A 16,373-nucleotide genomic window follows, 5' to 3' on the forward strand; every position below is an offset into this window, starting at 1 on the left:
AGGCTTAAGTCCCAACAAGGATGTATAAGCCTGTACACACACACACACACACACTACACTGCACTGCATTGCACTATACTGCACTACACTTAATGATTCCACTCAATTGGCATGTACTCTGAAGGAGTCAGCATACGTAATGCATTTACGAAAAATAAATTTTATTTAAAAAAAAAATAGGAAAAAAGGAAAGAAAGAAACAGACCTGCAAGTTTTACAGTTTGCATTACTTTAAACGTTGCATTAAATATCCCATTAGATACTGTACTGTAGGTTTTTAGGGGTGAGTAAAATAAAATAAAAATAAATAAATGAACATTCTCAGATGCATCCAAATGTTCTCTTCAACAATTCTGATTAGATTTTGAACATTTTAATTCAAATCTTGAAACTCACTTATTGACAGATGGCGGATTCCAAACACTCATGTCTGTATTGTATGTGTTCGTTTTGATGCTTACTCAAAGCTGCAGCTGTGCATAACTCTTTGTAAGTGAATAAATGACTTGCAAATCAAAATGCTTTTATGATGTGAAATTAATGTAAACACAGTTATTTCTTAAAGGACAGGACGAAACATCTGAATTTATTTGGATCATGAGGTGCCTAAAGATTCCCACCCCTACAGGTTTTCACCTAATTATTATAACTAACTTTAACTTTTCACTTCAAAATAGAAACAGCATTTTTTTCCCCATACAAATCTAAATAAATAACAACACACCCCTGACCAAATAAATTTGAATGAATTTCTAGGCTACAAGCACTTCTACCTTAAACAGTATTAAAAATGTAAAATGAACTAATATTTAAAGAAGTAAAATGTCTTAAATAACTTAAATAGTTTAATTATATTAACCCTTTGAAGAGTTCTTAAATTTGAGGATGGAAAGAAGATGATTAAGCTAGATTTACTCTACTGAGTGAAGTGTGTGTGAGTGTAGTGGAGTGAAGCAACAGTAATTTTCCCTCCTCGCTCAAAGCATTCTGTAATCAGTCCGCTGAATTGAATTGTGAAAACCCTGCTTAAACTCACTCCTGTGCTTTCTGATGTAGATGTCATTTGGTGTCAGCTTTCACTTCTGATGGTATAAAGACCTTCTTGGGAACTGGAGTACCCGCAGAATTTGAATCTGAAACAACTTCAGATTGAAGTCTGGAGCTTACTAAATAAATGATGTACACCAGCATGCACATGACAAGCATACACGCTTTAATGCTGAAAACTAAACCCGTCATTCACTGAGATGCAGCCAGTATGATTTCCTGCCATCGTGGCAAAACCTTCTGCTGAAGGCTGGAATGCATTTGTAATGAGTGGTTTTATCTGACTTGTTTTCTGCCTTTGTGCAAGAGCTTCTTGACATTTCTGATTGACTGAGCAACATATATTTCCATCTGTTGCTTCCCAAATATCTTCCCAGCAAATTGTACCTTGTGAAGCATGACAAAAAGCTTATAGTTTTCGCTTGTAATGCAGAACATAAAGCAAAAAAGAGACATGTCCTGTAATTGTCTGCTGTCACATACTCCGATACAAGATTCAGTTACAGATCCCACTCAATGTGGCGTTCGAAAGATTTCAACATTCATTTTTAACCCCAGAAGAACTTTGCCACTATTTTTATTCATGGCATTGGATGACTTATGAAATGTAAGCAGATAAGATTTCTTTTGATGTTTGTTCCCAAAGAGAACCTGAAGAGTATTGCCTCATCAATAATGGAAGTCTTAAAACATGAGTGATACTCATCACTGTAGAAGACGTGGATTTGAGACAATTCCTATTCCCAGCTCAGCGGAGGTTCACCGAGGACAGTGTCCCCTGTTCCATGTTAGCAATATGGTCAGAGAGATAATTCTCGGAAAAAGCTTGTTTTATCCCTCCAGCGACAGCTGTGAAAACGCAATCATTCGAGTTTGAACTTTTGAAGGAGCCTTAAGGATCTTACACCAACAAGGCTGCATCTCTCCTTAAAGTGCGATGAATTATTGAAGTGTACAACTGAAAAAAGCATCTCGACCAATCAAGGGCAACCGAACAGGAAAATCTGTTAAATGTGAAGTCTGAGGAAAAAGTCTGAATCTTTTTCCCATTTTAGAGTCATTTGCCAAGATTGGAGAAAAGCTTTGCATGCTAGCACAGGCTTTCTCTCTAAGAGGACATTAGATCAGAGGAACGGGGAAACTTGGGGGTGAAGTGAAGTTTAAAAAGGGCTGTCAGAAAGTCTTGAGTAATTCTGTTTTTTCTCCTTCAGGAATACACGATTGATGTGTTCTTCCGGCAAAGTTGGCGGGATGAGAGACTGAAGTTTGATGGGCCTATGCAGGTTCTCCCACTTAACAACTTGCTCGCCAGCAAGATCTGGACTCCAGATACTTTCTTCCACAATGGCAAGAAGTCAGTAGCCCACAATATGACTACACCCAATAAACTCCTGCGGCTGGTAGACAACGGAACTCTTCTCTACACAATGAGGTATGACTTGATAGTCTCTATGATGGCCTTGATGCATGTTGTGCAACTTCAATTAATGTTTTGCAAAGTTTCTGCTTCCAGTCTTCGATGCAAGCAAGCAATCTAGTTTTGCCATACGTTTCACCTGAACTTGTGCATTATACAAGTATTCTCCTATCTGGCTTCTTGAAGATATGCTTTGGTGCGAGGTTGTCAAACTAAAAACAAATTCTGCCTGATTTCTCCAGCCTTTTCAGAGGCAGAGGCAGACTAATGCCTTCTTATCATTGGCGGACTCCGGATGAACAGTACGATGGGGAGCTGGCCCAGTCTGTGACCCAAACACCCCAAGTGCTTGATAAATGAGTCAGGGAATTGAATTGTGACTAGCTTGGCCAGGAGCTGTCCAGAGCAATGTGTTCAGCTGCCATAGACAGAGTAGGCCAATTCCACCAGCCATTTTGACACAGCACCTGGGCTGCTCATGCACAGTCACTATGAGAGATTGCTCATCTGTATCTCAGAGCTAGGATGGGTTCTATCTTTTAAAATCTTTAGCTTCATCCCGAATGTAATAAATGGCCATCAACTTACAGGAAAAAGTTATTACATCATCATATTACCACTAATTTATCTGACCGCCATAACCTTGAGGTTTCCCATAATATAAAAAGAAAAAGCTTTTTATAGAAAAAGTTTGAGGAATTGAGATTCTTGAAGCGCTGCAGAAATGGTTGTGAGAAACTATGATATGCTTAAAAAAAGATTCCAAGATCTATGCTATATGTTGATCTGTGCCCTGTGAAACTGCATGCAATTGATTAAAACAGATAAGTTCTTGCTGACTCTGCTGTGTTCGGAGTTTGACTGTAACACACCTCATGCATTAAACATACATGAATTTCACATTTGCAATATGTACATATCTTAAAGATATTCATGAAATCCTTTTACCCGAGGTAAGAGACTGCACTTGCCGGGGAGCCAGTAACGTAGCACAGTAACACTGGGTAATTCATCATACGCAATAGTCTGGATACATCGCATCTTATCCATGCAAGATACAGTACTGTCTCGAAAACGTCCCTTTTAAAAATTATTTTCTCATCACAAGTTAATACACTGTTTTCTGTTAGCGCTTTTTCCCTCACATAAGGTGTTAAATCTCAGCAAACATGAATTTAGTCACTTATTCACCAGTCTGTCAACTCGAGCATTTGAATTACATGATACATAAGGTTTAATCAGAACTGCAAATCTAAGCATTTTCCAATTTATAATAGTGCTTGTCCACAGGGTTTATGGCGATAATGAAGGTGGCTCATGAAATAGACCCTGTGTGGTGGCGCACTAGATATGGATGGGAGATGCTGCTCCATTCTCTTCTAGGCCCTGTCTCATATGAATTCATTTAATATGGCTTCAGTGCTCCCCAGGCTAAGAATAACATTTGAATTTGGAAGCTTTAATGAAGGCTTGTCACTCTCATTGTGTTTGCCCCCGGGGATAGCGTGTTGCAAAAAAGTTGTTAACTAGAGCTCCTAGGGACAAGAACACTGATGTTTCTGGACAATTATGGGCAAGGACATAATTGCATTGTATAAGTGTTTGGTTTATTTGGAGATGTCTGTTATGCGTTTTCAGAATTTCACACAGAGGCTAATTCACAAAAAAAGTATGTGGTTTGATCTTAAGGCATGGTAATTGTCTCTGATTATCTTTTGCAATTGAACATAGCATGTAAATGTCCTAGCCAAGTAGTTGTTTTTTTCTGCATTCAGTGAGTTATCTCCCAAACTTTTTTGTTATTTGGTTTAGGGGTGAGCGATATTGACAAAAATGTGTATCTCGATATATTTTTTTCAATATCTCGATATCGATATTCAGATGATATTTTTCCTTTAATCCTTTAAAGAAATATGTCCAAATTGGCAAAGAAGGTCCAGTTGTTTTTTTTACTTGCTGCATTTGACCGATTATTGTATAGAATTACTAGTACATAAAGATATGAGACATTTTTGATTTAAACATGAACCAAGTTACTGTACTAAATATTTATTTTAATAAAATACAATATATGTACGTAATAAATTAACTTTGTGCTTAGCAAACAGTACTCTATTAGTAATAGACTAACAACAATCTCTTTTAAAAAAAGTTTTGTTTTGCAAAATGTAAACATTAGAACACAACACAATATAACATTTTTGCACAATATATTAATATAAAAGATGAGGATAAAAAAGACAAAAGGAACAAAATAAATAACAGACAATGCTCTGCAGTACGGCTCTGAGGTTCTGCTGGACCACAGATCGTAGGTTGTGGCATAATAGGTGACCTTCTGCAATTTATGGGACAGCGTTTGTCGACAAGACTTGAACAGTTTTCGTAGAGCTGTTTCACTGAAATATCTCCTTGAAGGCAGATTATTTCTGGATTCTAAAGTCTTTTAGAGAGACATTTCTTAAAACTCATCCTTCTCGACTGATTGAATTGGCAACATAGACCTTGCAATAAAAGTTTTCCACTTTTCGCTTTTTTTGTCATATGGCGTTTTCTTTGTGAATGTTTCTGCCAAGGTCTGTTGTGTGTGTTCTTTTTTTTTTTTTTGTACCGTGTTTGTAGTAGCAGTGCTGTTTTGTTAAGCACAAAGCCTTTCATACTCTTCAAACTGTGTTTTGTGCGTTGTACGGAGATGATGGAATAGGTTGGTTGTAGCGCTATACGGCGATCTGCTTGCGACAAATTCTACAGATGGGCGACTTTTGTTGCTCGTCTTTTTTGTCAAATCCAAACCATCTCTAGGTTAAAGAAGCTGACCCACGTCTCGCTGTTACCTCTCCTGGCACTGGTTTTGAGGATGACTGTGTATTTTTTTTTTTTTTGCTTTCTTCACTCATTTTTGTGTTTTGTTGCACTCGAAGCTAGATAACAAGTGACTGAATAACATACGCACGGCACACTGTAATGACGTAAGACGTCAGGGGCACAGAGGCGTTATAGACAGTTCACTGTATTAATAAAAATGTTTTAGTTTTTACAAAAAAAAAACTTTTTTCTAGAAGTTAAAAGAAGCCGTTCGTGTTTGGAGGCTATTCCGGTGGATCTCTTGGGAAAATATATTCCATCTTTTGGACTCATCCTTATACAACGCAATTTTCTAATGATGCAATCACGAAGCTCGCTACTTGAGGACACCACAGACATTTAAGAAAAACTTTTTAACTTCAGACTTCAGTTTTCCGCAAACAACGCATATTTTGCCTTTTCTAGCAGCTATTTTATTAATCGTATATCGGCTTTACTCTTTTACGTTTTTGGATCATAACACACAGGTACAGTAAGTAGCCATTCAAAAGGCCCTTTTTACCGCCGCGAGTACTGCCGCTGCGGCGTTTGTAAAGTGCATTTGTAGCTTTTGACCGCTGAGTTGCACTTTAACCACAAGTTATCAAACAAGCGCATCAAAGCACATTTTCGCAAATAGACGTCAGTTTTGCCTCGCTGATGTGTTACATTTGACTGCTTCAGTCACGGAAAATGAAAGAAAAACACTATAGTTTAAATATTTAATATATTTAATATTCACAGATGAAAGTTTGGTATTTATGAAGTTATGTGCATTTCTTAAAACGAATTCAAGTAGGAAAAATGTCAAGCCTGTGCCTGAGTCTGTGCTTATATTTTCTAAGCTACATGGTATTAAACCATATTTTAGATTTGACACATTTAAAAGGTGTGCAGTAATATTTATATTATATTAATTATGCGTTATATTATTCAAAAGAAATTGTGGTTTACTTTGCATCGGAGCATTAAAAGTGGTAGCCTATTTTAGGGGGGTAGGCTACATGGATTAATATGCAAAATGTCAATATTTTCATACATTATGCCTATATTTTAATTTATATTTTAAATATAAATATATTTTTCCTTTAATAAAACAACATGCATTTTTGTTATTCGTTACCTGTCCTTTATTTTGACATAACTTATTGGGAAAAAGACATTTGTCAGTAAACTGATTAAGAAATTGTTGCATGTTTAAATGTGAAGCACTGTATAATTTCGTTCCCATTATTTAGGCCTAATTTGCCTAAAACAAGAAACGAATAAAATTAAACCGGCACGATTAAATCTTTGAAACTCTAAAGAATGGACGGATTAATACCATGATTAAACTCAAGTTCTCTCATTATAATCAACAAAATTTACACGATGTAAAAAAAAGCTTTAGTAATTGACAACCTAAGTGATTTTAAAGGGAACCTTCTTTACTTGCTTTAAAAGTAGGGCAATATCATAAGGCCTAAAAAAAAATCCCAGTTTTTTTTTATTTTAGAAAAGAAATCTGATTTATGATTTAAACTGATTTTTAAATCAATATTCAAATGACGAAGAAATTTTACAAAACAAGTTTTAATAAAGTTCTTTATCATTCATTTAGCAGTCAAATTTATAACTGCAACAAGATGATTAAAAAAAACAGTAATGTTATTACCTTAATGCTGGAAAGACCTTTATTTTTATTTATTTATTTATTTATTTATTTTTTAATACTAGCCCATCATGCATCTAACCATCCACTCAGCTTTAAGAGCTGTTCAGATTAAAACTGCCAGCTCCGCAGTGAGTCAGTGTCATGGACGGAGGACCTGTTAATATATTTTCTAGTTTATATTTCCATCTCGTTATGCCGCTGGTTTAGTTTTTCTTTTTTCTTTTTTTTTAGAACTTATTTGTAAATAGAGCAGACACTTTCTTTGTTTCTACACCGGACGCGAGAGTCGTAATCCGTGCCCCACAGCGAAAAGTGTGTCTAAACTTGATGACATCACACTATAGTGTCAAATCATCTGAACACAGTGTCAGAACATTTTGTCATAAACAGAACGAGCATCAGTTCACTGATGGGGATCGTGTCCAGTGCATCCATCGCTGTGTTCTGTTGTCTTTTGTTGGATCGCTCCACTTGTGTCCGGTGTAGACCTGGCGTGCATTTTTTATTGCTTTATTTTACAGCCCTGCTTGTTTTAATGTTTTTATTAAATATCTGTATTGATTGCATGGTCATATTATCGAGTTATTTACTGCCATGCAACCTACAAAAGTAAAGCTTGGAGAGTCGATCAACGAGCATTGCTGCAGGTTGATTTTTGGTGGATGTGCTGTGCTTGCATTCCCGCGGTCATCTTCATTTCATCGGGTGAAACATCTCTCTCACTCCGCAGCAGAGTCTGTGAGCAGCAACAACTTCCCCTCCACGCGCACTGATACCAGAAACACACTCCGCCTTCACTCCGTGAATAAAGTATTTCAGTATGTTTGAAATGTTATGTTCATAACGTAGCATATAAAATTATAATAAAAAAAAAAATAAAAAAAATAACAGGAGAGTTTCAAAGTGGCTTAAGCTATTTTGTGTTAAATTTTTTCCCTATATCACATGCCAAACTAATAACATTGTAAGCATTACATCTTTAATTGCTGCTTTCTGCTGTGAAAATTTTGTTTGTGATGAAAATAACAGTATATTTTTGTCAGTTATTTTATCTAAACAGATTGATTAACTTCTTCAAGAATTCAAAATCAGATAGCATACTGATAATGTAGTAGCACTGTAAGATTACATTTGTTTGAATGCATTATTGCGAAAGCGATTGAGTGTGAATCTGTTTAAGTCATGCTTTAACCCGAAAATAATCAGTAAAAGAAACAGACAAACTCTTAACATCCCACTGTACTCTTGCAGTCATTGTAACCTTCTGATCAAGCTATAGCTAAATATGTTTAACATGAATTCTTGCTGAATATGCAGTTATATTATGGGCTGTTGGCATGAATTGTACTCGTGATGGAGTGCTTTTGGAGCGGGTGAAAACCCACGAAGCTCATATTCAAGTGTTTGTGCAAAAATTATTAATGTGCATTAATGACAGGGAGGCGCCGTCTCATCACTTAAATTTTTTCCTGATAATGAATTTATCAGGAAACCTTTATCTCGACCCCCACAAGCCATGCATAACTACCCAAAACCCAACCCCCTCCAGCTGAACTCTGAGTCTGTGTTTTGGCTCTGAAGAACGGTATGTTACTGGGCTGAAACATGCCTGCAGTCAGCAGCACTACTCTTTGTATTCGTAATTTTCTCACAGCCCATATTATTATTTTCACAAGACCATAATGATAATAACAAACCATCAATTAATAATTAATCATTATTTTACGAAAATCATTGTTATTTGTGATTGTGGGTGTTTGCAGAAGGCTATATATATATATAAGCTAAATGTTTTAATCTCATTTTGATTTCGGTTCATTCTTGGTTTAAAAAAAAACTATATATATACATAGGCCTTATATTTATTTACTGTTTAATAAAAATAGCATGCATATGACCCTTTGTGTAAAGGTCTTCTTTTAATTTTTGTTTAGTAGACTGTAGCCTAAGACTATCCTACATTTTAAAAATTAACAAATTGTAAATTTTTTAATGTTTTTTTTTAAATGTTACAATGTTATATCATAATGTTATTGTTGTTTTACTTCCTTCTTTTATCTCATTTTACAATTACATTCATTTCACAATCCGTCCCTTTGCGCCACCTGGCGGTAGTTTCGTGAATGATTTTAACACGCGACTGAATTACAGTTACCGCGGCGGCGGTACGCGCAGCGGTAAGGCCCAGATAGGCTGGCAACCTACTGTAAGAACTCCGTGGTTGTATTGCAAATTAGTAGCAGCTTAATCTCATGCAGTTGAGAAACGATCGTGATTTTGTACCAAAAATAAATAAATAAATAAATAAATAAATAAAATAAAATACAGTCAAACAAACCCCTACTACATAATTAAAATCGCTACATATAATTGTTTAGAAAGTTATAGTGTGCATTAATTGTTTTCTCTTTTTTATTTCTTTCAGCTCTTTTCATGTTTGGGGGGTCGGATTGTACAAATTATGAAATATTCGATATCCCAATTTTGCATATCGTCAAGACAACAATTTGGATATTATCTTCTAAACGATATATTGCCCACCTCTAATTTGGTTTGTGACTTAGCCTGACCATACACATTTACATTGATGCATTTTGCAGACACTTTTATCTAAAGTACCTTACATTGCATTCAAGGTTCACACATTATGCTTGTGCCTGTGTTCCCTGGGAATCAAACTATGACCATGCTGTTGCAAGCTCTGTTTGTGACTGGTTGAGCTACAGGAATGCCTTCAGGCCTTCTAGCCTTTCCACTTTATCACCATGTTGTAAGAAAAAATATGGCATCTTTGCTCCTTTTGCGTTATCATCAAATCTTACCATGTACCATGTGTAGCACTTGCTAATGTTATAGTTTGAAAACTGGAAGTTTGTTGATACAGCTTTTAAAATGTCCTATCTTGTCATGTTTCGTGTAGCGCATTGTAAAGTTTCACTTGTGCCTTTGTGTTGAGTTATAAAAAAAGAGAGAAGCTAAATTATTAATCATGTTTTATTGCTTTCTTACTGCAGCAAGTCTGTTTTGGGCTTTTTGTTGTGGTAGTCTTTTCAAGTGAAGTCAGTGTCAACGCTTTTCTTTTTTTACACAATCTACAATGTGTTTTTATGCATTCATGTAAAAGTCGGTCCAGGGTCATGCTGTAGAAACTGTGGAAAAGAGAATCTCTTAAGGATTCATTATTTCATTATTTAAAACCTTATATTAAAACACACACACACACACACACAGACACACACACACATATATAAAATATATATTATGGCTGTCAAAATTAATGGGTTAATAAGGCGTTAAAGAGAACAAATTTTAATGGTGCTAATTTTATTAATGCGCGATTTTTGAGGTTGAGGTTTTGCGTCTGCTCGGTTCAGCGAGCAGCTGAAAGGAGCAGCACTTTTAGTTAAACCAGGGCTGCGTTTCCAGAACGCTGCATAAGCTTATGTTGATCATAGCTCCACTGGTTTCAATGGGTGTACTATGTACTTAAGCTTACAATGCTTTTGTAAAACGCAGGTCGTTACTACTCTAATTTAACATGTATGTATAGTTGAAATCACAACACAGCTATTGTCTTTATCTTATGTGTATTTAATTTCATCAGACAATGGCTCAATTCTAAATCAGATTTTTTTCGTGCAGATTAACATCTTGGAAGGAAGAGCTGGTGTAGTCTTAATGGGTCGCCTTTCAGTCACTATTTCAAATTAATTTGGTTTTCTAACAACAGAAACAGTAAAATATAACAAGGAAAACCTTTTTATTGAGAATTTGGCTGCATCAAATTACAGTATGTGGGCTACAGAGAGGCAAACAAATGAAGTAATAAATAATACATTTACATTTTGCATGTTCAGAAGTGAGCTGCCATGTCCTGCAAATAATGTAAACAGGCTTGTGTACATTGCTCAATGCAAAGAAAGAGAAGTAATGGGAACCTGGTATTCCTGTTGTGTCAAATAGACATGAACAAGTTATTTGAAAACCGTCTATGACTTATAAAACATGTCTAGTCTTCTTGCTCTATGTTGTCTATGGTTTCACTAATAATAAACATACATTTGCATAAAGAATCCATATTTGTTCATGCCCATGTTGATTTGAATTTTAAAAACTTAGAAAGTTAAAAATGTCTGATTAAGCTGCCATTATATATATGTGTGTGTGTGTGTGTGTGTGTGTGTGTGTGTGTGTGTGTGTGTGTGTGTGTGTGTGTGTGTGTGTGTAAAATAGTGTTGTCAAAATCAGCACATTAAAGCAGCTGATTACCGAATAATTTTTCCAGTTTAATAATCGTGGAAATGATACAGAGGAGAGGACAAGGAAGCTTCAGTGGCACAGCAGTGAATTGTGGTCAGATGAGATGTTGTCAGGCCATATGTCAGTAAAAAATAATTTTCCTATCCTGTTGGCCGTTATACTGTGCTCGTTGTGCATGCTTTTCAGTTGCATGCATAAATACAGTGGCACACACTGTAGCCTGTATCATTTCATATTAAAGCATTAATAAAACTACGAGCATGCATGTCAGATCTGCATCACATTTAGCAGTGGCAGTAAAGTATTAGCAGCCAAATTACCTCATAACCCAGATGCTTAGTTGTCTGTTATTCAAGGAACAACACCAACAAAAACGTCTCAAGGTTACGTATGTAACCCTAGTTCCTTGAAGGAACGAGACGCTGCGTCGAAACTCTTTTGGGGAACGTCCCTGACGAGACCGACTCTGAATATCGTGTGCAATCAGTCCATCGGAAAGGCGTGACGTCACGGGCGGGGTGACGTAGCGACCAGGAAGCTATAAAAGCATATGCCGTGCAGCTGGCTTCAGCTTCGAGTAGGGAAGCAAGCGCCGGCAGGGGTGCCGGGAGTATGGCTCTGCGACGCAGCGTCTCGTTCCTTCAAGGAACTAGGGTTACATACGTAACCTTGAGACGTTCCTTTTCAGGAACTCGAGCTGCGTCGAAACGCTTTTGGGGAACGATGTGCCCACGCTGCCAGACTTCCAAATCCCTGCCTAGTGTGTAGTCAAAAGAGCACAGCTAAGACGAGAGAACAGAAGAGCCCGGCGTGGCTCGCATGTCAAGATCGTAAAATCGGACAAATGTGGAGGGTGTGGACCACCCCGCAGCGTTGCAGATGTCCAAGAGGGACACACCTGCTGAGAAGGCCTTGGAGGCCGCCATACCCCGAGTAGAGTGAGCCTTGGCCCCCAAAGGAGGGGGAAGACCAGAGGACTCATAGGAGACGTTGATAGCCTCGACTATCCAACGACTAAGGGTCTGCTTGGTGGCAGGAGAACCCTTGTTAGAAGGACCGTAGCAAACAAGCAATTGGTCTGATTTTCTCCACAGGGCAGCTCTGTGGACGTATGCGTCCAGTGCTCGTACTGGACACATACAGTTTAGCTTCTCTTGGTCTGGCTCCCGAAAGGGAGGAGGACAGAAGGCCTGCAGTACGATAGGTTGTGGTGTAACAGAGGGAACCTTCGGAACATAACCCGCTCGAGGGTATAAGAATGCTTTGGCCATACCAGGGGCAAAGTCTAAGTAAGTAGGGGCCACCGAAAGGGCCTGAAGATCTCCAACTCTCTTTAGTGAGGTGATTGCCAGTAACAGGGCAGTTTTAAGTGTCAGATGTCTATCTGAGATATCTTGTATTGGCTCGAATGGAGCTTTACAAAGAGCCTCTAGAACCACAACCAAATCCCAGGGGGGAACACGGGATCGTACTGGAGGTCTCAGCCTCAGCGCACCGTGGAGGAAACGTGTAACTAGGGGGTGTCTACCCACTGACTGACCATTGAAAGGGACATGGAAAGCAGCTATGGCCGCCACGTAAACCTTTAAGGTGGAGTGGGATAACCCCGCAGAGAGCCTGGCTTGCAAAAACTCCAGAACTGTACCAACTGGGCAGTCTGCTGGGTCAAGCTGGCGGTCTCTGCACCATGAAGTGAAGAGCTTCCACTTCAGGGTGTACAGTTTCCTCGTAGAGGGAGCTCTGGATTGGAGTAGGGTCTCAACAACCTCGGTTGAGAGACCAGCTGCTAACAGCTGTGCCCCCTCAGGGGCCACACCCACAGCTTCCACAACTCCGGGCGAGGGTGAATTATCGTGCCCTGCGCCTGTGAGAGTAGGTCTGTCCGGATCGGTATCTCCCACGGAGAGCCGTCGAGGAGCGAGACTAGATCTGAGAACCATACTCGGCCCGGCCAGAACGGGGCTACTAGTAGTAGACGGGCCCCGTCCCGGCGTACTCTCGCCAGAACTCCCGGGAGCAGAGCGATAGTGGGAAAAGCGTACAGACGAAGCCTCGGCCAGGTCTGTACCATAGCGTCCAGTCCCAGAGGAGCTGGATGAACTAGAGAGAACCAGAGGGGACATTGCGATGTCTCCTGAGTCGCAAAGAGGTCCACCTGGGCTGTGCCAAATACTCTCCATATCTGCTTCACCACCTCGGGGTGAAGCATCCATTCCCCGGGCCTCGGCCCCTGTCTCGACAGTATGTCTGCTCCCACATTCAATCTCCCAGGAATATACACTGCTCTGATCGAGAGGAGTTTGCCCTGGGACCACAGAAGGATCTGGTGTGCCAGCTTGTACAAGGGGCGCGAACACAGACCCCCCTGGTGATTGATATAAGAGACCACTGATGTGTTGTCGGTGCGCACCAACACATGGTGACCTCTCAGGTCTGGGAGGAAATATTTCAATGCTCGATAGACCGCTAGTATCTCTAGGCAATTGATGTGCCATGTTAGATGGCGACCACTCCACAGACCGCGGGCAGGGTGGCCACTCATGACTGCACCCCGACCGGTGAGGGACGCATCTGTCGCTAGCGTTACACGGCGACAAGGAACTCCCAGCACCGGGCCCTGATTCAAGAACCAAGGTTTCCTCCACATGTCTAAGGCACGAAGGCACCGCCGCGTGACCTTGATAACTCGAAGTGGATTTCCCCTCGGGGAAAAGCCCTTGGACTTGAGCCACCACTGTAGGGGTCTGCAGCTGCCATCAGCCCTAACAATCTCTGAAATTGTTTGACAGTGAGTGACTGGCCTTCTTTGACTCTCTCGACTGATGTGAGGATCGACTCGATCCGAGCAGGAGACAAGCGTGCCTGCATCGTGGTCGAATTCCACACTACGCCTAGATAGGTGGTTCTCTGAACTGGAGAAAGTACACTCTTCTTGGCGTTTAGTCTCAAACCCAGCTCCCCCATGTGTGCGAGGACGACATCTCGATGTCGAACCACCATCTGCTCTGATTGAGCTAGAATCAACCAATCGTCGATATAGTTCAGAATGCGGATGCCCTGCATACGGAGGGATACCAGAGCCGCATCTACACATTTCGTGAACGTGCGGGGTGAGAGTGCGAGGCCAAAGGGAAGTACTCAGTATTGGTAGGCTTTGCCCCCAAAAGCGAACCTCAGAAACTTCCTGTGTTGTGGAAGGATGGATATGGAAGTATGCGTCTTGAGATCTATTGTGACAAACCAGTCCTCGGATCTGATTTGAGCTGCAATCTGTTTGACAGTGAGCATTTTGAACTTCAGTGACATTACTGAGAGGTTTAGATGACATAAGTCTAAGATCGAACGCAACTCCCCATCCTTCTTTGGAACTATGAAATACCGGCTATAAAACCCGGACTCCCTGACTAGAGGAGGGACCACCTCGATGGCCTCCTTCCTAAAAAGGGTATTCACTTTTTTGTTCCATAACCAGAGCCTGCAGGAGGCCGACTATTGTCTTTCCACTGTGCGCAGGACCCATTGAGATACATTGGCAGTAGTTTCCACGCTGCTAGCTAATGTACTAAGGGAATCAGTCTCTCGAGACTGATCTCTGGAGTAAGAGGCCCCCGAAGGGGAGGCGAGCATCCCAGCTCCGCTACGCTCACGGGCGGAAATAACTGAGTAGTGCTCGCTGGAGGCCGCTGCACCCTGAAACTCCGGCAGGGTTGGCAGACCCACCTCCCGAGGGCACTGAGGTGAGACGGGCACCGTGTAATGAGGTGGACACCACTCTACCCGAGTAGGGGCTGCCCTCTGTAGTCGTGACTGTTTGTACGCGGAGGGGGCTGCTCCCACCCAGCAGTCCCTCCAGTACATCTAACTTCATGAGTCAAATAACTGTCATTATATTCCTCAGAATTTAATGAAATCAAGCAATCAGACAAGTAAATACGGTCTGGATTGTGATACAATACACATTGAAGTGATATATTGAACTTCTCGAAGTTAGATAACAGTCATTAGATTCCTCAGAATCTAATGCAATCCAAATTCCTCAGAATTTAGTGAAATCAAACAATCAGACAAGTAAACACGGTCTAGATTGTGATAAAGTACACATATAGTGATATATTGACTTCTCAGAGTCATATTCCTCAGAATTTAAAAATAATCAAACAATCAGACAAGTAAACACGGTCTAGATTGTGATAAAGTACACATTGAAGTGCTAGAACCAACTCCTGCTTATTAAATGGAGTTAAAATAACCAGACACGCGGTCGGGTATGGAAAAATTCACATCAAAACTGAAAATGATGTAATACACGCGTTGCCTCGACAGCGCGTGAATAGCTTAGTCACACAAACAATATTAATCCCCTCGGAGATTAAATAGCTGCTCACTAACGCTGCCCGTATAATGACACTGTTTGTTTTATACTGTGCTTATGCAACTTTGTTTGTGCAACTACAAGCTCGCCGACGCCCTCCGTGTCAATCTCCTCGGAGAAAGAAAGGCAGAGCGTCAAGCCCGACGCTCGGGGGGAAGAGCCGAAGCTCGGGCTTCCAAACCCCGGAATCAGGCAGATCTGGTGGGAACGTAGGAGATAAGGACGTGCCCGTCTCCATACCTTCCAGCAGATCGATATGCGAACCCAACGAATGCCGGCGCGGCTTCGCCTCGGCGAAAGCGGAACCGGCATCGCGAGGAACGCTTGCGAAGGCTCACTTCTCGAAGAGAGCCCTGCGGGATCGAAGCGTCCGCATTGGCATTCGTTCACAATGCGGGCAGTCGGCCCCCTCGAGAGCCGACTCAGCGTGCTTCGATCCCAGGCAAGCCACGCACAAACTGTGTGTATCCCCACTCGTAATGTAGCGAGGGCAGGGAGGAACACACAATGGGGAACACACAAGGGACAGACAACAATAAATAGGACCAACAGGACAGACTTTGACATGCACACACAGAGCGCTTGCTGACAGATTCGAAGCTGAAGCCAGCTGCACGGCACGTGCTTTTATAGCTTCCTGGTCGCTACGTCACCCCGCCCGTGACGTCACGCCTTTCCGATGGACTGATTGCACACGATATTCAGAGTCGGTCTCGTCAGGGACGTTCCCCAAAAGCGTTTCGACGCAGCTCGAGTTCCTGAAAAGGAACTATATTTAA

General features: G+C 40.7%; 1 protein-coding gene across 1 annotated transcript in view; it reads left to right on the forward strand.

Moving 5' to 3' along the window:
* LOC132117502 (gamma-aminobutyric acid receptor subunit alpha-3-like) overlaps nt 1–16,373 on the forward strand; it is a 220,801-nt gene that overhangs the window by 93,603 nt on the left and 110,825 nt on the right. The window contains exon 5 of the mRNA XM_059526826.1: nt 2,259–2,479. Coding sequence (XP_059382809.1) covers nt 2,259–2,479 — 221 coding nt within the window. The remainder of the gene's footprint in view (nt 1–2,258; nt 2,480–16,373) is intronic.

Source organism: Carassius carassius, chromosome 36, assembly GCF_963082965.1.
Source record: "Carassius carassius chromosome 36, fCarCar2.1, whole genome shotgun sequence".
NCBI lineage: Eukaryota > Metazoa > Chordata > Actinopteri > Cypriniformes > Cyprinidae > Carassius > Carassius carassius.